Below are 22,862 nucleotides of genomic sequence, written 5' to 3' on the forward strand. Positions count from 1 at the left end.
AATCTTGTTAAACTAATCCTTACCTTTCTGGTCACTTTTCTACCCAATTACCTATATTAGTTCAAGCCTCTTCTGCCTTATCATATTCTATGAATTACTATTCTGTCTGACTCTAACTGCTTCTTTGGGTTTTCATATTCTTATGAGGGCTTCTGTGCCAGGTACAACTTGCATAAAATAAATCTGTGGTTTTCTCTCATTAATCTGTCTTAGGTCAATTTAATTCTCAGGCTATCTGGGATGGGGGTGGGGGTCAAAATGAGAGGAAATTTTGTCTCCTCTATAACTCCAGTTTAAAACAAAAAAATTTTAAACTTTATGTATGCAATCCAAAAAATGATACTTTTAAGACACACATCTAGTTAAAAATACAAAAAATAAAAGGATACACACCCTTTTATATATAAAATATACAAATATTAACTAAAGGAAAGCTAGTAAAATTATATTAACATAGATTTACCAAAAGTCAATGTGGTATTAGCCAAGACAGATGGAACACAATAGATAATCCAGACATAACTTATAACGACTTCTGGTTTATGATACAAAGGAGTAAAGACAGACTGTTCAATTAATTGTACTGTTCAACTGAATGACCATAAGCAATACAACCAAGCCTCATTAATGCTTACAACTATCATATCATATGCAAACATGCCTAAGTGGATTGAAAATTAAAATGTAAAAAGGTAAAATAATATATTAGAACAACTTCTAGACTTTATAAGTAAGGATTTATTATTATAAAAGCACTAACCAAATAGACATTATTAAAAAAAATAAAGTCCCAATTTCTATACAAAAAAAAGCACTAACCATTCAGGAAAAAACTATGTTGGGTAAGCTTACAATTAAAAATACTTGTTCAAAATACATCATTAAGAAATAAAGCAAGCCACAAAGTAAGTCATTGTGGCTGCATTTTTACAGCCACCAAGTCTTTTTTTCTAAACTACATGAAGAATTCTTGTGTCACTTTTAAAAAGATAACAAAAATGGAAAAGAAACTCTAATTGGCTTATTTATATGTTATTTTATGATTAAGATGCAAAAAGAGTACTGTCAATCTTTTTAATTGTTGCCATCCTAAAAGGTTATGTAGTATTTTCTTAACATCATTTTGCATTTGTATTTCCCTGATGAACTATATATAGAGGAGCTTTTGATGTGTTTATCTGTATACAGAGATCTTCTTTCATGAAGCTTCTATTCCCATCTTATGCTAATTAATTGTTGTGCGCTTACTGCATTTTATGAGTTCCTCACTGCATTTTGAGAATTCCTCACACATTCTAGAAACAAATCTTTTTTAAAATATATCATTTGCAAAATTTTCTTCCAGACTATGGCCTGTCTTTGTATTCACTTGATAATGTCTTGTGAAGAGCAAAACCTTTTTTAATAATGCAGTTCCTCAATTTGTTCTTTTAGGCTCATGCTTTTCATACATAGCTAATAAATCCATGCCTAACCCAAGGTCATGAAGGTTTTATACTTTTGTTCCCTTATAGTTTGAGGTTTTCCATTCAGGCCTATGCTCCATTTATTTGCATATATAATATAACATGTAAATAAAGGGCTTCTTTTTCCTTACCAAATTGATATCCAGCTACTTTGGTACCATCCTTTCTCCACCAAACTGCCTTTTCGTTTTCATCTCTACCAAAAGTCAGTGTCCATATATGTATGGGACTATTTCTAAACTTTCTATTCTTCTATGTAACATTTCCCTACTATCCTTTTAAATTTCTTCATAATCAGATGTAGATGTTGCCTCTATTATTCCAGATATTTAGTATTTTTCTTCTTTCTCTGGTGTCTACAGCTTTATTTTATTAATCTTCTAAAAAGAGCAATTTTGATTTGATATTTTCTGTTTTCAACTTAATTAATTTCTGCTGATTTTTATTCTCTTTTTTACTTGAGTTTAATTTCTCTTTTTCCCTTCTAGTTCCTGAAGTTAGAAATTTAGGACAACAATTTTCAGACCTTTTTTCTATAATAGGCAGTTACTGCAATAAATTTTGTCTTAAATACTGCTTTAGTGGTATTCAACAAATTTTGATATATTATTCTTTTCACTTTCATTTTGTTCAAATTACTATGAAATCTCTCTCTTGATTTCTTTCTTCGATCCATGAATTATTTAGAAGTATGTATTCATAGTCACAGAACATGCCTGGCATGATTTGCATCATTTTAATTTTTTTCAAAGTTTTTTCATGGCTCTGAACATGGATTATTTTGGTAAATGTTCCATGTGTACTTGAGAATAATGAATATTCTGCTATTGGATGAAATGTTCTAAAATGGTTAAGTCAAGTTAAATGATTGCACCATTCAAATCTTCTACAGTTTCACTAATTTTACTTATTCTATCAATAATTTAGGAATATTGACCTTTTCAGTGATAATTATATATTTAAATATTTTATATTTGCTTTTTTGAATTATAACTTTGAATTCCACAGTATATTTTACATTCTCCACTTAGACTAGCTATATTTCAAAAGCTAAATATATATGGCAAATGGCTACTTTATTAGAAAGCGTAGTCCATGGAACAAATCTATTTCTTGTTTGTATCTTGACTATATATTATCCCAGCCTGTTTTTCTGGCTCTCAAAATTCCATGAGTGACTTGATATTCAATAATTGTGCTTCAAAAGAAAAAATCCCAAAAAAATCTATATCATAGAAAAATTCAAATGCATTAAATTCAAAAATAAAAATAAAAACAAACAATAGAAGAAAATCTAGAAGAATGTCTCATCTACTAGTGAGAGAGACCTTCTTGAGACACAAAAATTAAAAACTACAAAAGCAAAGATAGACATTATAATCATACCAAGACAACACATTAAAGGAAAAGTATGAGAAAAAACAGGTAAAACTAGTTCAAAGATTCTGATCTGAAGAGGGCCAAATATAGATAATAGATAACAGAAAAAGGTTAGTACTCCTGTTATTCACTTATGTTAATATTCAAAACTTTTACTATATTATTTGATTAAACAGATTGTGCAAATATATAGTTGGAAATGTTAACTGAACAAGAGAGACTTATTTAGTCATCAGAACTTATTTAATGCCACATCTCCTGACTGTCAACCTACAAAAGAAGTCTATGATGCTGACCAGCTATCTACTTGTTAATGTATTCCCCTGGTAATAAGGTTTCAATTGATATCTGATTCCTAAATGTTTTAAATACATGTAATGTTTCTTCATCAAAGAGAGCATTGGTATTCCCTTCTCCCAAATGCACAAGGGTAACAACCCAATCACTAGGTTTCTTAAAAAAAAAAAAAAAAAGAGGAAAAACTAGAAGTTCAAAACTGTGTTTATTTCAATTAAATGTAACAACAATATTGTCTGTTTTAAAATGTAACTAGTTTGTCAAAACCTCATAGAGAACTGTGGAATAAATAATTGAATTTATGTTGATTTGTCTCTAGGCTCAGAAATCATCTTCTCCATCCTCCCTCCCAGTATCAAAGGATTAAACTTCAGAAGTAACCAAAGCAGCTTCCATTCAAGAATCTGCTGGGGGAGTATCCAGCAAAGAAAAGTGTAAGTTGAGGGAGGAACCTGCACTAAAAGAAGGTTTTACAAACCTCAGACACTCCACAAGAGGTAGCAGCAGTTAGCTTCTGTGATACTACAAAGAAAATGTTTGCTATATTAGTATATTAATTTCCAAGAGCTACCTTAACAAAGCATGAATAACTCAATGACTTAGAACACCAGGAATTTATTATCTCAGAACTAGAAACTAAAAGTCTGAAAAAAAATCAAGATGGGAGTAAGACCATACTCCCTTTGATGATACCCAGGGAAGGATCCTTCCTTACCTGTTCCAGCTTCTGGTAGCATGTCTTAACCTGTGGGAGCATAGTTCCAACCTTGGACTCCTTTTGTTGCATAGTTTTCTCCCTTTTTACTCTTCCAAGAGCCTTCTTTCTATGCCTATTTGTGGACATATTTCCCCTTTTTATAAGGACACCTGTCATGACCTTATCTTAACTCAGTAATGCAAAAACCCTATTTCCAAATAAGGCCACAATCTGAGATATTAGGAGTAAAAACTTTAACATATTTTATTGAGGGGAAACAATTTAACACAAAATAGTCACTAATTAAAACCGACACTTAATTCCACACTGGAGTGCCAGAAATATGGGATTCAAACAAAAAATAGGCCAGGTGCGGTGGCGTATGCCTGTAATTCCAATGGCTCAGGAGGCTGAGGCAGGAGGATTGTTAAGAGCCAAGTATATGATGCATGGCATTTTTGGTTGAAAGTTGATGCCAGCTAGCCATTGAGATGATATGATTATGTTAAGATTTGCATTCATATGGATATTGCACTCCTGCTGTTCACCTTGGCCTGCTATGGGACTCCTGGAGAGTTCCCATTGGTTGGGGAAGTACAGTAGGAAGGAGTTACGGGGAAGGAACTTCCTCTGGGTGTACGGGGAGAACTCCGTGGGTGGATCGGCGATCTTCCCGGGGGCGTACAGAACGTTGGCAGCAGTTTCAAAAAATAAAGTTTGTTCCTGCTTGAGTGGTTCGTGATTTTGTGCCCAGCCAGACTGCGGCATTTGGCGGCCCGTACGGGGAACTCCTGAAGCTTGGAGGTGAGTAAAATTGCTCGCCCCTGAGGGAAGGCGACAAAATGGGTGACCATTTCAAAAACAATGTGTTCTTGTTTTGATTTATCTTGTTTTTGTTTCAAGCTGCCTATCCCTAGAATTTTCTCAGGCAAACTGGGTAAAATGGTTGGCTCAAGGTTTGAAGTTGTTTGGCCCTAAGAAAGAGAAAATTGATACAACTATTCTTTGTTCTGTTTTTGTTTCATTCTGTTTCGGTTTTGTTTTATGCTATCTTATTGGGTTGCGTTACCTTTATAGTAGATTAGAAACTAGTAAAAAACAAACCAAAAAATTGTTAAGTAAATTGTTAGAGGTCCAGACTATGGTAGAAAACATGTTAGGTCAAGCAAAAGAGAAGGTCTCTCGAGCTAGTCAGACAGAGGAAAATTTGAAGAAAGAAAGCTCGTGATTTTGTGCCCAGCCAGACTGCGGCAGAGGATTGCGAGTTCAAAGACAGCCTCAGCAAAAGTGAGGCACTAAGCAACTAGGTGAGAGTTTTTTTTTTTCTCTAAATAAAATACAAAACAGGGGTGGGAATGTGGTTCAGTGGTTGAGTGTCCCCGAGTTCAATCCCCAGTTCAAAAAAAAAAAAAAAAAAGCATGAATAAAAGTTGAGATTCTGAATATAAGAAACCTCATTTAAGATCTAGTAACTAGGGTACTCCCCTATGTATGATGGTAATGCCCCTAGAGAGTAATTTATGCATAGAAATTTTCCTTAAATGTGATGCCAATTTTTTTCCATTTCAGTTAAAGAAGTAAGATTCTTGATAACTGATGGAGATGAGCTGGTCTTTTGGAGAGTCTAAGATCATAATTTCTGGATGCTCTCTTCCCTCAACCCCATACTACTGAGATTCTTTTGAATCATTCTTTGGCAACACTAAACACTAGGTAATGAAAATACCATTTTTCCCCCTGAAATAACTGCACCAGGAGCCAAGCACTGGCCATTTTTCTACATCAAATAGGGCTAGTATTATACTACACATATATGTCCTGTAAATTTTTAAATGCTTTCAAAGGGACTATATATCAGAAATTTGGCATTGAGCTAATATATACTTTCTGAAAATCTAGAACTAGCACTTCTTTTCCGTGAAAGGCAGCTATGAAAGTTGATATCCTGAACAAAATAAGATACTGTAGATGGATATTTGGGACTTAAGAATTTTGTCTACAAAGACTTTTTAATTCAAAAGTACCAGAAAATTAGATTTTAAACTTTTAATTCTTTTGGTCCTTGGGCTTTGACTTGCAGAAGATTTCAATCTTTAAAGTTCTTAAACTTCCTACAATAGAAGGACTTTATATTCAAATGTGGAGAATCTAGTCTACTGGTACTTTACTACTGAGACATCTTTATGCATTTTACTTTAAGCGCTCTTACAAATTTTTTTGTTCTATATAGCATATCAGAGGATCTACAATATATCTTGACATAATTTCAAATGGGAAGCAGACTAGGGAATTAAATTTTGCCTCAGATACAAAATAGTACTAGATTTGAATTAATTTATTCAAATCTAGTATTATTCAAATCTAGTACCTCTAGAGCCAACATCTAAACTTCTCCTCCAGTTCAAACATGATTCACAAAAGGGGGAAGTGGCCTTATCAAGGAGGGAACAAAATTGTCTAGATAAATCTCTGAAATAATTAAGTAAACAAAAAGTTGGAAACCTTTTCCCTAATCCTAGTTTCTGTGAGAAATGACTGGCCTCTTTCTCATATCACCTCTGATGATCTGTAATTATTTATTTGGTTGGTAAATTCTGAATGGATAATGAACCAGACTCTGCTCACCCCCACACTTAATTGTACATGGGAACTCTTCAGTTTCATGTTGTATTCAGTTTTGTTCTTTCAGGAAATTTGACTTTGTGAGAAACTCAGCACCTTGTTTTGTCCTCTCTTTCCTCTAGAGTAAGCCTCCTTTCTGTTCCAGGGTGTAAGGTGGGAGATACAGGGCAGGAAAGATCTATCTAACCTGCTGTATTTCAGATAGTAAATTCCTTAATTCTGGAGCTTAGTATTCACAAATTTATTACACCAACATCCTAAACTCCAATTCACCAAATTTTCATTTAACCTTTTTGGCTAGTTAAGTTTCTGCAGAAAACCAAAAAAAAAAAAAGTGCTTTTTGAGAAATTCCAATAACGCTCACCACAAATATCCAAATAGCAGCAATAGTTAAAAAAAAAAAAAAAAGAAAAGAAAAGAAAATTTTAGATATATAAAACTAAATTGAACAAGTTAATGAAAAATAAACAAGATACATAAGATGTTAATATATTAAGTATGTTAATAAAAGATATGAATATATGGAATTATTCCCATTCATTAATGTGAGAACTTAACATTAGAGATCTATTAATTCTTCCCTAAAATGAATCTGAATTCCAAACTTCAAAGTAATTCCAATAAAAACAAAAAATTATATTTTTGCAACTTTGTTCTTTAGATTCAAATGCATACCCAATTACATATTGGAAGATTACATATGAGCAAGATGGTTTTGAAAAATCAGAGAGGAAAACAAAGTAAGTTAGGCACACATTGGTATTGAGAAAATTGAATCACCATGTGAAAAAATAAAATCATAACTGTATTCCTCTATTCACAAAGATAAACTGTAGATGAATTAAACTATTAAAATGTAAAAAAACCCAAATGTTTTAAACTATTCAGATAAAATTCAGGAGAATAGTTCAATGACCTTGCAATAGGGAAGAATTGAAGACCTCAAAATCACAAAGTATAATACATTTGAACTTTTTGTACATTATTTTCTATAAAAGAGGCAGCATATTATGAAAAGTTCTGCAATGTAATGACAGTTTAAAGATTAACATCAAAATAATTACAAAGAATTTACAAACCAAGACAAAAACAATAATCCAATAGAAAAGTAGAGGAGATTAAATAAGGACAAGTAACTCAGAAAAAAAGAAACTAATAAAAAAATGAAAAGATGCTACTTGTATAGTAATCAGAAATGATAATTAAAACAATATCCTCCATCCACTATATTGGCAAAAACAGGAATTAGAAGAAGAAACTGAAATACCAAGTCTTAATGAAAATATGGAAGTTAGGAAAGCATGGGAGTAAATGACTACATTTTGTAAAAAATGTTTCATGGCATTTCATAAAAATTCAAATTTGTTTAACTATAGTAGTTATACTTCTAATCTCCTACCTTAGTAAAACTCAAAAGTAAAAAGGGAGAATAAAAATATTATTGAAGTGTTACTTCTAATAGCAAGAAATTGCAATCTGCCTGTATGTCAATGTAGCAGGGGAAGGGTTATATAAACAGACGTGATGTGGTATAGTGGTGGTATTTAGGACGTGATGCATCTCAAACACAATATAGGATAAAAACAAATCTACAGAGTAAGACATACTGAGACAATGTCTACGTAAAATTAAAAGTATAATAAAAGGCTATATACTCTTATAGATGTGTGTTCATTTGTGATAAAAACTGAGGATAGAATACAGTAGTGCCTAGACCTAGACATGATTCCATACTGATAATACAATGGCTCAAATTAACCCAGCTCTTTTGCCTAAGGTTCAGCATATATCCATATAGTATATGCTTTCAATCACCACAATCCTTGGGACAGGCAAAAAGGGACCCAGCCTCCCTCTCCTCTTTCCCTGTTCTCTCCCATTAAAGAGCACACAAACATCTCTATTCACTTAGATCCACTACTGAGTACCAACTGAGCAAATTCTATAACCACATTCACTCATAAATCACACCTTTCAGACCCAGAGAAACACTTCTCTTGCCTATGCCTTTGAAAGAAAAGTGCAATTAAATGCACTGCTTTCTTTAAGTATTATAAATCTTCTATAATAAAAACAATTCAAGAAGTGCAAGAGGGAATGGAAACCTACAGCTGAACATAAGGAAGGTTGCAGGTTGGGATAGCTATGACATTTTAGTCTCTGCTTCAGAACAAAGGTAGCATTTGTGCAACTCAAGTGCTTAGGTAAGAAAAAAAAAGACATTAATTGTCAAATCCTTCCTCTGGCAGAGTAAGACTAATAGATTCTTGCATAATGAATTATTTCCTAGTGGTGCCAAATGGCCATTTTCTTGTATTCTAATTGTGGCTCTGGAAATATCAGCAAATTAGTGAACAATAGTTTGTAACAGTTGCACATGGTAACCAAAACATTTTGTAGCACTATGCAATTCATATTTAATGCCCGATTTGCAGATTTGCAGACCTAGAAGAACTTCATGAACATAATATGGACTCTTTACAATGGCAGTGTGAACTTTGGAAAAGTTGAATCTCCAAAGGTCCCAAGTTGCTAACTGGACCTAAAATTCAGTATAAAGCCTGACAGCCATTCACTGATTCTACTCTGTGTTTCTGTAAGTATCACAAGCTAAACTTTGAAGTCCAGGGTCTGTTCCTGTTCCAACTGCCCAGATTAAAGCCTCCCCAATCTCCAAAGACCTGACCAATGAACTATGACCTACAGTCATATATAAACATCAACCAATCAGGAATAGAAATGCTAGGAATGCTAACCATGCTTGCACCCCCCTCATTTGTGGTTCCTCTATATAAGCCAGCCTATTCCTTTGGGGGCATATTCCTTTTGTACCCAAAGTTGCCTCTTCCTGGTTTGCAAACTCTTTTTTTAAGCCTCCCTTTTAATTTTAAATTATTTCCTAGTGCATTTTTGTTGACAGCAGTTAGCCGGCCAACAACAATTAGAATGGTAAGTTTATCGTTACAAAAAAAATAGTAAGATTCAGTTATTAAAAAATCTAAAATTTGGTGGTCAATCTTTAGAATAACTCAAATTTGTTTACGTTCTGAATATATTTGCATTTGTTTTAATCCTTAGATCATTACTGTCAACAGAACATAAAATAAGTAGAAAAGGTCTCGATTATGATACAGTGAAATGCATGGGATGTTTATATTTACATACATCTTTCTAACAGCACCGAAGAATTATGGCCAAGAGGCACATTAATAAGGTGGTTTTAATTTCTAGCAATTTTTTCAGAAGGAGATCAATGAAAGAAAAAGGAAAAATAATTTTTATATTGGTAGATAATTTTTTAAGAAAAAGAAACTAATAACCCAGTTTAACATTCCCCCCCAAGGATCAATGAGTAAAGACTGCAGTCCTGCCGGTAGCTTTACCAGGTACTCTATCAAAGAAGTGGAACATCTGCAAATAAAAGGGAAATCTAACTCTAGAAGCAAACAGAATCAGAGCATATATATTCTACCACTCCAATAAACAACAGGAAGGACTGGGGGCACAGAACAACCTGGGAAATCAAGCACAGCTTCTTTCAAGAACAGGGTCATGCGCACAGGGGCTGTGCCAGCCGGCCCGAGGCCAAGGCGGCGCGCATGCGCAGCGCAACAAGGCGCTTGGGACCCAGGAGCGGGGCCACCGCGAGAGGGCGGCGATGAGGCACACCTTCCCCACCACGACGACAGTGTCCACCCCGGCTACTGCAGGGCACACACGTGGCCTGGAGGTGGATTCCGACACCGGCCGTGCTGCGGCCCTCTGCCCGGCCTAGGCACCCACTGCACGCAAGCGCCCACAGCCGTTACCACAGCAGCTGGCCTCAACCGTGGGGACCGCTGGCCTCAACCGTGGGGACCGCCGGCCCGAAGCAGGACTCTCCGCCCCCGCCCTGCCGTCAAGGAGGCCCACCCCGGCACCTGCTCACTTTGCTGGCCGAGCAGGACTCTGCGTCCTGTCCTGGAGCCGTCGCTACCGCCACCGCCGGGCGTCGAGTCTTCACCCCTCAAAAACCGCCAGGCTCGTCAGGCGGTTGACGAAAGGCGGGAGGAGCCCCTCCAATTGGCACCGGCGGTTAGCAGCTCAGCCAATCCGTGCAGGCCGGCCGAGCCCCGCCCCTCCACTCTCGCCTCTGGGGTCTCCCAGGCCGGCCCTGAGGCTAGAGGCCGGGGAGGCTTCCTCTGCTCCGCCAATGGTGTGCGTCGGCCGGAGGGACCAGCAGGGGGCGCAGCGCAGCTGACCGGCCGCCCAAGCCCTGCCTGGCGTGGGACGGGGCCGCCTGAGGGCGCTAAGCGCTCGCGTCAGCCCCGCCCAGGGCGCCGCTGGCGTCTGCTGGGCTCTGGGCCGCCCCAGCTTTGCCTGGGAACACACAGCCCGCGCCCAGCCAGGCTGGCTGCTGCGAGGCCGGTGGCCAGGCACTGGGTACGGATCCCCGCCTCCAACTCATCCTGCCCCGGGACCTGCGTGCACGCTCCCTGCTTCCCTCCTACCAGCAAGTGCTGCAGCCCCAGCCTGTAGGCAGCTGTCTGTGCTGGGTAACCGTCCGCGTGGGAATGCCGTGGCCGAGTGGCACGTGCGCCAGGGCAGAACTTAACAAGGTATTTCAGTAGCAATCTATCTGGAAGGCAACACTTGTTTTAACATATTGTATTAGGCGGCTGGAGTGCAGCTCAGAGTGCACACGCTCAGCCTGCAGGATGTCCTGTGTTGGATAACCAGCACCCCTCCAACACACACAGATAACATTTATATACGTAAACACAAACACACACACACCCCGTCCCCCTATGTATAAAATTAAGATTTAAACATACAGTGGAAAGCACTTGAAAAAGTAAACGCAAGGGAATAAAAACTGAGGACCAAAGCAGATCAAATCATATAGGATAATATAAATTATAAAGCATTTTAAATATTTTGTAGCCTTTTTTGTTGATACTGGGGATTAAACCCAGGGGCATACTTTAGCACTAAGTTACATCCACAGGCCCTTTTAGTTTTTGTTCTTGAATTTTGAAGAAGGGTGCAAACTGCTTAGGGCCTCGAGGTTGTGATCCTCCTGCCTCAAGTCTCCCAAGTGGCTGGGATTACAGGAATGAACCACCATGCCCACCAAGCATTTTAAATATTTTTTAGGTATAATTACAAACTGCCTGACAATTTTGTAAATGCTACGTTGAACCTAATTTTGAGATCTTAACCTGTAAATTCAGTGTACAAAATACATAGGTAATCTAGAGGGATTTGGAGGTGTTTTATAAAATCAAAGTTCTCATGTTTTTGAATTCTTTACACAATTTAGTGTTAATAACATATACATATTATGCATAATGTAAACTCGGAGTGCCTCAACCTCCTGACCTGACAGAATTTCATAATAATCTTCACATCTAATTTTCCCCTAATAGATTTAACATCCTTCATGATGGAGTAGTGAATGCACAGGAATTTTACTAATACACTAAAAATGAAGAGTAGTGATTTTCATCTTCCCTTTTTAGTAAATATCAATAAAGTACAATGTGGAAGAAAAATCTTATTTGTATTTTTTTAAATGTTTTAGATTATGGTGTTTGAAGGAAAACCTTATCAAAATTTGGCTTCCGTGTTAGCTTTTCCTTGCTGTGACCAAAATACCTAAGTTCAATTTAGAAAAGTTTATTTTTACTCACCTTTTCCAAGGTTCACTTCATGGTGGGCAGACTCCATCACTTTGGGCCTGAGTGGAGGCAGAACACCAGGGCAGAAAGGCAGGACAAAGGAAAGCTGCTCCTGTGGCGGCCAGGAGGGGAGTGGGAGGAACCAGGGGGAGGAGACATAATCCCAAGGGCCCCCTCCAGTGACCCACCTCTTCCAGGCATGTCCCACCTGCCTAGTTACCAGTTCTTCTGAGTTATTAATCCAGCAAATGGATCAATCAACTGATGAGATTACATTTCTCATAATCTAGTTGTTCCACTTCCTGCATTAACACAGCTTTCAGGTGGCACCTCATATCCAAATTATAACAGCATTTTTTCCCTGCACTGCAGAAGGTTGAACCCAGGGCCTGTGTATGCTAGGTAAATAACCAACTGCTGAGCTACCTCCACAGCCCCTTTTAATTAAATTTAACAAGCACTTATTGGAAACATTCTGGATGCCATATCACAATGGCCAAAAGAACAAGGAGCTTGTTGTAAGTTTGAAGGCTGAATTGACTACTTACCAGCTGTGGGATGTTAGGTGAATTACTTAAACCTCTTTGAACTTTGGTCACCTCAGCTAACAGAATGGGCATATATATTATCAACCAGGTAGCATATTTTGCAGAATTAACTGAAATCAAATAAAGCACCCATTATTTTGCCTAAACAGTTAAAAAAAGGACAAAATAAATGTTTCATTTCCAACAAGGGCAAGGCTTTGTATTTAACAGGATCACACACTGGTGGAAGGGCAGACAGGTACAATTCCATGCACAGGGGTAAGTGCTGTAAGTAGAATAATTAGCACTCCCCAGGTTCCTTAGAGCTTTCTTCATATGTAATGTTAACCTGGCATAAACTTTCAGTTTTTCAAAAGCATATACAACTCTGTTGCTGAAGGTGAGTTGCAACATATTTTTTTTTTTTAAACTAAGACCCTACATTTATCAGTGCTGTGAAAAGGATAAAACTTATGCATGAAATGATTTAAACAATGAAGTTTCTAAACCTTTGTTTTCTGTGATTAGACCACAAAAAATTCCACTTAAATAGTGCACACAGACATTTTTGCACATAATACTTTAATACTTCAGTAAAATCATTTTCATTGCATTACATTATAATACGTTTGGGGAGACAACCCAGCAATTGCACGATCCACTACAAGCTTTTAACATCTAAGCAATATAGCTTTGACTAGGGTCTGAAAACTCTTGAGCTGTCTATTGAAGCTTTAAAGTTTCAAAATGTTACTTTTTTAAAAGGCACCTAAGGTTCTCTTAATTTTGATGATATAACTATTTTATGACCAGAATCCTTCTGTCAAGTGACTTTCACATAGATGAAAGATACTTTACATGCCTTTAGACAACCCATTTGGCAGCTCTCACTTGTACCTGAATAGTAGGGACAATTGTCTTGCACTCTGGGCTGGGGCCCATAGGCAGAGCAGCCAAGGCCCTCCCACACTTGCTGACCTAATTGGATGGTTTGTTAAGCAGCAGGAGATGCACCAGGGCTTCCCTGTCTTGCATGCCAATGTAGTTCACAGCCCTAACAGGCAAAGAGTGTGCAATTTAATCACAAGATTTTAAATCAAGATTTGGTGTTCTTAGATCAAAAGTTACCAAAGAAGGTCATTGTTCTTGGCACTTTAAAAACACAAAGGTTGCAATTATCAAAAACAAACTAGTTAAAAGGTAAAATGCATCTTTTCAATACTGATTTAGACAAGTGTCAACAGGTATTCAAAAATTTAAGCATTACTCCTGGTGACAGCCATCACAAAATCAACCACACTGGCTTCAGCTGTATCACATGGGTCCCATATTGGAGGTTCTGTCCATCTCAGCTGGGTTTTCATGCATCAATTCTAGCACCTGCTGTCTGAAAGACCACCACTCAGCACCAAAAGAACTCCTCAGCCTCTCCACGGGAGTAGCAGATAACTCTGGAGCAGTGGGCTTGACTACTTAGTTGGAGGTGTTTTTTTTTTTTTTAAAGCATTTAACATTTAAAAACTGGGAAACAAGTCCAGAAAATGTTAAAAATTTCTCCTATCTGAAGGCACAAAGAATAAAGTTGCAGGTAGCTGATAAAAACCTCACATAAGTACAATTTAAAATAACTCAGAAGTATAAAATTTGTGAATTATTTTTCCTCAAGGGCTCTAGCTAATGCTGAAAACACCTTCTAGTTCCACTTGGTAACTGGACTTGGAAAAGACAAATCCTGGAATTTTCTGATGCTTAAAAGGAAATTATAGTCACCTTCATTGTCAAAAAAGTAATTACAAAGGGCATGTTGCTTGAAATTCTACAGTCACCTGAAAATTGAAATAACTTAAGGCAAGATTTCTTGATATGTTTAGGTAGTTTCAAACCCAAACAGGAGGGCCCAAGAGATAATGTGCAGACACACAATTACCAAACAAGAACAAGAAAAGAGCAGGATGGGAGAGGAGGGGGGGGGGCAGAGGAAAGGCTGTTGCCGGTGGCAGCCTCGACTTTCTCCTCAGCTGTTGGTTCGGGGGAGACACTGCCACGAAGCCCAGTGATGGCTGGTAAGGCAGAGGTTTCTGCCTATTAATAGTTGCCACTGCTAGACGGCTACAGGCATTGGCAAGCAAATGAGGTCTCAGATTTTCCTTGTCCCAGGGCAGGAATGCCTCCAGGGACCATAATGCAGGTCACACTGCACATTTTGTTTACAACGGGCACAAACACACAACAGGACTTTAAGCTTATTAAATTCAGAATATTCCTGAGAAGGTATCAGCTATGGGCCTAAGGTCCCAACATCACAATAACAAATATCAGCTAGTTCAGGGACACATTCCAGACACATGCAAAAGGCCTTCCTAGCAGCAGGTGGGTCTATCCCCAAAACCTTGCATGGGTCCTCTCCAGAGAGGCACACACTCCCATGCACCTACCCTCCCAGGACCCTCCCCCAACACACTCCACAACCGAGTTGGCCTGCTGGCTACGTGAGGCTACTCATTAGACAAGGAAATTTCATGTAGAAGGCAGGAAGGGCCACTGTCAAGAGACCTTGAAAAGGAAATGAGTTCAGAACTTGGGGGTGCGGAAGGGTAGGTGAACCCACCAAGAAGTGGCCACCCAGTCAGGAAAGACCTGCAGACCAGCATCTCAGAGCTCCAGGTACCCTGACCGCTGCTCAGATGAAGTGGATCCAGCTCTCTTCACACTCCCCACGTGGCATGTGCAGAGCGTGGTTGCGACATGTGAGGCTGTAGTCTCGGCTGTCGTTGTTGTCCCAGTACTCAGCACCGGCCACTCGGTAGCGAAGGGCGAAGTGCACACGCGATCCAAGCTCTAGCAGGAAGGGTGGCACCGGGAAACCGAAGGCAAAGACGTCCTCAGTGCCTTCAGAGCCTGCCGGCCCGCGCCACCGCGCCACCGCTTCATGCGCACTGCGCCAGCTGGAGAAGGTGTAGCGCACGGCCACTTGCTTCTCGAAGGCCACGTTGCGCACGCGCACCGTACCACTGATGCCCAGATCCGAGCAGGTGACCCGCTCCAGGCACACGAGCTGGCGCTGCAGACGCTCGCCGAAGTCAGCGGCCTCGACAGGCGGTGGGAAATCTGGCACCAGGCACCGCAGAGTGAACTCCAGGTCCTGGCTGCTGCAGCACAGGTCCGAGTTGATGGCTAGCCGTGACAGCACGTGCAGCGGCACTGACGGGTCATCTCCCGCATTAAACACCTTGACCTGGGCCAGCTCCAGGCCCAGAGCATCTGCGAAGCGCACGCGGAGCTGCCGGCTGCAGCCTGGCCGACACGCAGCGCCCTGCGCACCCGAGGCCTTCGGGCGGCGCTCTGGGGAGCTGGGCAGTGAGCGCGCTCGCCTCAGGATGATGGGCCGCAGCTGGGGGTCGCAGCCCATGGGGGCGGGGGCCAGCGGCGCGCGGCCCGGGCTCTCCGGAGGCCTACAGGGCCTTGGCTCCGGGGCTGCGCCCCTGTCCAGGTCCGATAGGCAGCTGAGGCTCCGGGGAGCAGGCTTCCGGAACCCCAAGGCTGGCGGTAGGATGGTAGAGCCTGGGCCTCTGGACATGGCGCAGCCGTCGGTCCGGCGGTGGGAGTCAGAACCGCGGGGCAATCTTACCACTCCTAGCCGGCTTCCTCCGTGTCCCCAGTCCTGTTCCGAAGCCACTGGGTGTCCGCCGGATCTGCAACCTTGCAGGGGACCCTGAGCCCGCCACGCCCTCCCCTCAAGTCCTCACCTTAGGTCCTCCGCTTCTCCCAAGGAGCGGCGGGGCGGGGGGGGGGAAGCACCAAGTATTTTCCAGGGCGCCGAGTGCTTCTCTGGTGGAGCTGCTCGGGCCACCCCGAGAGGGCAGGGCGCACCTCCTCTCGCTCAGCTGGGCTTACGGGAAGGGCGCGCCGCCGAAGGCGCCTCCCACCTCCCCGTCCGTGGGTTTCTTATAGGGCTGCAACTCCAGCGGGCTCAACTTCCCGGCGCGCCTCCGACCCGCCCCTCGTGACGCCGCCGCGGGCGGGCCCCGCCGGCCCAGCGCCTCCGCGCCCCGCGCCCGCGCCTGCCGCAGCGCGCCGCAGTCCGTCCCCCGCGCGGCGCTGGAGCCAGTGTGCTGCGGCCTCGTCACGTGCCCCCAGCGGCCGAGGAATAGGTCTGATCAATTTCTGTCCGCGTCTGCCTAGGCTGTGCGCCTATCGATCATATTGGTGTCTGCACAAACCCAGGAGGAGGAAGGTGCACGCTGCAGGTCCTCGGATTTCGGGGTTCGTGGGGGTGGGGCGAGGGAGGGCAGAACCCAGCCTGGCCAGGAGCCGGTCCGGGGCTGATTTAGTGTCCAACCAGCCAGCTCTTTGGACGTGTGCCTGCAGCCTGTACCCGCGGCCAGACCGAGGGAGCCTCGCTGCGTAGAGAAGCGTCATGCTCACACGTCCCCACAATCCTTTGCCCGCCCAATGGCCAGCGGGTTCCCTGGGGTGGGGGTGGGGACCGCTCCTGCCTGGGATCACCGCCAGAGGAAGACCCGGGATGGGGGTTAAAGCCCTGTGATGAATTGTGCAGCTGTCCCATGCCTGGGGAGCATTTTTGTCGCCTGAATCTCTGACTTTTGGCTTCCTTTCTATGCAAGCCGGAACCACGGGAAGATGGGAGTTTGTTTTTGCTTGCTTAGGACCCTGCAGGCGTTCCTTTCTTCCAGGCACTTCTGGCAGGAAATAGGCAGCTCTTGGTGTGAAGCTTGTCCTGTGGAGTGAAAGGGAGAGGGTGCAAGAGCACTTTGTGGAGAGCAGTGTGGGTCAAGCAGAGAACATTGTCTACACCTCAGAGTTCAAGCCTGCTGAGTGTGGTGTGGTCAGTTAACTGCGAGAGCCCATATGTGATTCCTGTTACCATCATATGTGAACCAACTAAAAAGGCCCACATGGTCATGATAAAGAAGTACAATAACGTTTTTTAAAATGAAAAATGATTTTAAAAAGTATAGGAACGTTTCTTTCTGAACTGTTCCCAACATCTGTCATTTCCCTCTTTTCCACTTCACAGTGACAGGGGTGTTATGGGGGAGAATTATTCAGTTTCTGATGAGCCCACCGCATTGGCCTCTCAAAAGAAGAGGAGTAACCAGGGCCTGGTTTGAGTGACTGAAGTTTCAGAAGGGAAGACATCGTACGGAAGGCAGAAGAACTCAGGGAGTTGCCTCACTAGAGTTTAGGCTCCATGGGAAGAGGAGTTGTGGGCCATTTCTAGGCACTCCTGAAATTTTTTGTTGAATGAGCGAATGAGTATATTTGGGAGCTTTGGAGTAGACTTGACTTTAGTTAGCATCACAGATTTCCTCAACAATGCATTATTTTCAAGGAGGTTGTGTGTGTGTGTGTGTGTGTCTGCACATGCGCGCGCGTGTTCATGCATGTGCATACACAGAAGTAGAGAAAGAATCCAGTCATGGCCTTGATACTAGTGTGGTCTTGTATCTACTGTCCACTGTGTGTGTGTGGGGGGGGGCTGAAAAGACTAAACTGGAAACATATGACTATATACCCCTCTAATCTTTCACAATTCAGAATATATGTTACAGCCTCGCTGTTTCAGTGCTTTGCAAATACTAAAAAATAAACGAGAAAAAATGACCCAATACTGGCGATAGGACCATTTGCAATCAATACTTACTGTCAGTTTGCTGTTGCTTCTAGTTCCGGTAGTGGTGAATTCTTTCCAAACATAAGAGGAATAAAGAAGTCACCTCCCCAGCTGTCATCATCTTCCAACAGATTGAGCAAGAATAGTTTGAGCAGTGCAGAAAAGGTGATGTAAACTTTAAGGGACAGTCCTGTTTTTTTTTTCTCCTTTTTGTGTATTTTCATGTATGTGTGTACATATCTGTGTTCACAGTATTTATTACTGAATATCTCTTTTTCAGACAGTCCATCAAATCCTAGATGATGGTCTGCCATGTGAATTTCTCAAGAAAAGGAATAGGGTGAATGAATGTGATCAGAAAAGCAGGTAAATAGTTTTCATATAATTGCTTTATCTTGCAAAAGGCATGTTGCCTCAGTTCTCCAGATTGAATATGTGTCATTGGAAAAAATAGGTCTGAATAAGAAATACACATTCATATTTTTCACCTAACACAAACGAGTGGACAGAGTGGCGTTACTTGTCAGCTTGCACAGGGGAGGTTCTGGGCGGTGTCAGCAAGTCCCTCCATCACTTTGCTCCATTGGTTTCCTCTATATTAAAGGGCACTATCAATAGCCATCTTCTGGAGGTGCAGGTGATAGCTGGTTGTAAACCAACGTTTTCACTGTACTGGTTGTGGATTCAGAATGGTGGCAATCTTTCATTGCTTTCTCCATCACTCATATTTGTTGAGCATGTTGAGCTGATGGCCGTGATGTAAATACTCCATATTTATTAATGAAGGGTAACACATTCTTGGTATGGTTGAAATCCCTGGCAAATGAACCTCTTGAGTTTTCCAGGAAGTATAATTATCTCCCATTTCTGTTTTCTATCTTCTGTTACAGAAAAGTACTTACTTTGGTTAAATGCTCTATTCTTGATGAATAAATTGAAGTACAGGTATTTTCAACTCTGATGTGAGATTCTGCCTTGGAGCATATTACCCCAGGAAGAATCCAGTGCTACACTAGTAACACACACAATATTCTTTGTTTGCCTCTGCTTGCCATTCACAAGACAGCACTAACTCTATTTTTCATTCATATTGAATTATAATGGCATCATATAATTTTATTTCTATTCTTTTAAATGCATCTTTCCTGAGCATGTTTCCTATATGGAAACAAACAAATGAGCTTTTAGTTTAAAGTATAGTTTTTATATGCTGTACTTTAACATATTCAGAGTTGAATTGGCTTAGAATCACTACCAGTGATTAAACAGTGTAAAATGTGCATTTTACATTATATTTACCTTTAACCTAAAATAAGTCTACAAAAGAAAGCTGTGGGTTTTATTTCTGAACATTTTTAAACTCTATTGACTATTAACAGACGAGATGGAGAGTCCTATAGCAGGTATTCTCCAGACCAATGTTGTTTAAAGCACACATGGTTGATCTAAAATTATGAAACAAGCACTTTGAGAATTGTGACTGGTTTTCTTAAATGCTAGCATTTGGTGTCAAGCAGAATCCACACGGTACTTGGGCACAGGCAGTCCCTAATGTTTCCTGAGCAGATCACTATGCAGAGAATTTTCTGTAAAGCTACTATTTCTGCAAGGATCCGGAGGCTCTAGGTTTTCTAAGGCCTAGCAATAGCTGAAAAGTATAGCCAGAGGATTCTTTTGGTTTCTCTAATCATAGCTCAATTAGACATTTTTTGGCTTTATGTGGTAAGAATTGCAGTTTTGTTTTTCACAGCAATACAAATGCTGGCCCATCTTGGAGCAAAGCCCAACAATCAAGGAAGTCTTCAGGAAAACGGCAGAGTAAATCCCAAGGATCCCATGTTTCCTCCCAGCTGAGAAGCAGCCTCCTGGGGGCCTCCGCCGGAGGCGAGCCCCAGGCCAGCACCCTGGGCTCTAGGTACAGAGAGGCCTCGGAGAGTACACTGTTTCTTCACTTCCAGTCCATGAAAATTATGAAGGAAGACGTGGAGGAGGACAGTGCGAGTGACCTGTCAGATTCAGAAAGAATTCCCATTCCTCCTTCTCCGCTCTCCCCTCCAGATCTCAAGCTTCGAGCTGAAGAAATCGATCCCATTGACTTTGACCTTCCCCCAGGTCAGGGCCACACCAAGCCCGAGTACCACTATCCTGACTTCCTTCCGTCCCCTTTCAACTCCTGGGACCTGCGGGATATGGCCCTGCTTCTGAACGCAGAGTGCAGAACCACGGATGTGCCCCGGGCCGGGGGACTCCTCGGGAAGTACATCGACAGACTCGTCCAGCTCGAGTGGCTGCAGGACCAGACTGTGCAGTGTGAAAAGGCGAAGGCGGCCAAGGCAAGGCCTCCTGCTGCCCCTGGGACCTTGGGGGCACTGAAGAGCCCTGGGAGAAGTAAGCTAATTGCTACTGCCCTGTCCAGGCCACTACCGTACCTCGAAGGGGCTTCAAAGTCAGGCCCTTCACAAAAGAAAGGTTGGCACCATGGAGAAGTTCACCCTTCCTATTACACCTTTGAGACTTCCCCTAGGTCCCCGGATGTACCGAGTAGCACTAGGTTATGTTCCCAGAAGCAAACCCCTGAGACAAGGACGGAAGAAAAGAAAAAGAGATCAAATAAGAGTAGCAAGCTGCAGCGCTGGGATTTGCCTTACAGTGACAGCAGCCCCAAGATGGAAACCAGTGGTAACATCCGGATTCCCAGACAGACAGCCATGATTCTGGACTCCGCAGACCCCTGCAAGAGCTCCAGAACACCAGCACATGCACACCTGAAGAAAAAGGGAAATACAAATAACTGTGGCCATGCCACTGTGCCCAGTGAGAAGAAACTCAAAGCAAATGGAGTAAAACAAAAGACATGCAAATTAAAATAATGATGATCTGCAAAGACTATAGACCTCAATACTGGAGCTCTTCCAAAATTACACTTTATGACTGACGGACAGCATTTTATGACTGACAGCTGAGTGGTTGATTGGCTCTTTAGTCCACCCCACCCCCCAGTAGTGTTATTTTCAGTAGTCTGTGTCTTGCAGTGACACTTTCTTTGCATTGACAGTCTTAGGCATTGAGAACCCTTTAGGTAAAAATTAACCAAAGTATGTGCCATATAAAGGGATCACATGGCAGTACTTGGGAAGAGTCAAGGAAACTTCTGGGTGGGACTGATAGGTTGGTGCCCCATTTCTTCTTGCATGTAAGCGTGTAAAACAGGGCAGACTGTTTGAAATGATGTGAAGTCCTAGCATTTGGAACAAGGCACTCTCCTGCTTTTGCGTAAGCTCCAAGCAGAATTTGTATTCATTTTATTCCCAGAGAAGCCTCATTCCTTCTGGGTCAGGGAGTACACAGGTTTCTATTTTGAGCAGTCATTTGTCACTAAATTGCTCGCTCACTAGAGACAACGGCATCTGGAACTTCAGTACTTCTCTCTGACATGGGATTTTTTTTTAAAGGAATCATTGAATTTAGAGGCCATGGTGAAGTCCCATTTCTGAGTTTTCTAAACAGATTAAAAGTAATTTGCAGATTTTCCAGTTGGAAAGCCAGGGGGTTGAAGCTTGATTTTCATTGTTTGCTGGGGCATGAACCTACTGTGTGGCGCCCAAGGGTTTCTGCTGTGGGAGGCTTCCCTGAAGGGAGTCCCCAGGAACAGCCCCTCTTAGAAGCTGGGAAGGAAGGGCCTGCAATAGCTGAAAACTCATGGGACGTGCTGCGTAGCAGTTTCTAAATTACTGACTTGGGACCTAGATTCTGTTGTCCTTAGTCAAAAATAATGATCTGCTTCAGTTTGTAAGAGCAAGGTTTTACAATCTAGCCTGGGCGTGGGGGTGGGGAGGCCACAGGAAGTGCTGGAGGGAGGAGTGTAGATGAAGTCGCTGGATGTGTTTTCACCATCCAGATCTAGACTTGGTTTCCTGGCCCTTCTACAAGTATCTTCCTTCTCTGGAGTTAAGTGACATCTTGTTCCTATGGTTGTGCTGGGAACTTTCTGTTGATGTTTGTATCTTCAAGACCTTTGGTTGACAGATTCTTGATAGTGTGTTTTAATGACTGGACTGTGGTTGATTTTATCCCTTCAAACAATTACTGTGTTTGGTTTTTTTTTGTTGTTGTTGTTGTTGTTGTTTTGTTTTTACATCTGTGTTTCTGTCTTTTCACCTTTGGGGCAAATGAAAAACTTGGCATGTCATATTTGAACACATAGTGGTTTACGAACTCTTATTGCAAATAGCACAAAGACAAGACACAATGTGCAGAGGTTAAATAATAAGATATCTTTTTAAAACGTGACTTTAATCATATGAAACAACAGAGGAAAATTTTATAATAGCCTTTTTTTCCTGACTTTTCGTGCAAGTCTTTGCAGATTCTTCACCTCGTGCGCCACCCCACTGGAAAAAGCATGCTGTATGCTACAGTCTTATGCCTGTTTATGCAACCCAACGATGTACGCGTAGTAGACATTGCTCCCGTAGTCCTCAAATATGCGCTTAACCTTTCTCCTCAGTAGATGCATTGCATTGGAAAAGCAGCCCTTATTCTCCTTTCTGTGGTTCCTGAGTGGTGTCCCTTGTGCC

The 22,862-nt window shown here is 41.7% G+C and overlaps 2 protein-coding genes across 2 annotated transcripts; one reads left to right on the top strand and one right to left on the bottom strand.

The window, feature by feature from the left end:
• Positions 1-12,453: 12,453 nt before the first annotated feature.
• Positions 12,454-16,620, bottom strand: Ppp1r3d (protein phosphatase 1 regulatory subunit 3D). The gene has a single exon (XM_046433375.2). The coding sequence runs from the start codon at positions 16,225-16,227 to the stop codon at positions 15,331-15,333; it is 897 nt and encodes a 298-aa protein (XP_046289331.1). The 5' UTR covers positions 16,228-16,620; the 3' UTR covers positions 12,454-15,330.
• Positions 16,226-22,614, top strand: Fam217b (family with sequence similarity 217 member B). Its single transcript, XM_058575462.1, has 5 exons — positions 16,226-16,248; positions 16,602-16,913; positions 18,339-18,450; positions 18,566-18,651; positions 20,036-22,614. Exons 1-5 carry the CDS (start codon positions 16,226-16,228, stop codon positions 21,153-21,155), a joined length of 1,653 nt encoding a protein of 550 aa, XP_058431445.1. The 3' UTR covers positions 21,156-22,614.
• The last annotated feature ends 248 nt before the right edge of the window (positions 22,615-22,862 follow it).

This window comes from Marmota monax, unplaced genomic scaffold (genome assembly GCF_021218885.2).
Source record: "Marmota monax isolate L192 unplaced genomic scaffold, Marmota_monax_Labrador192_F-V1.1 WCK01_AAM20220418_F8-fsc00014, whole genome shotgun sequence".
NCBI lineage: Eukaryota > Metazoa > Chordata > Mammalia > Rodentia > Sciuridae > Marmota > Marmota monax.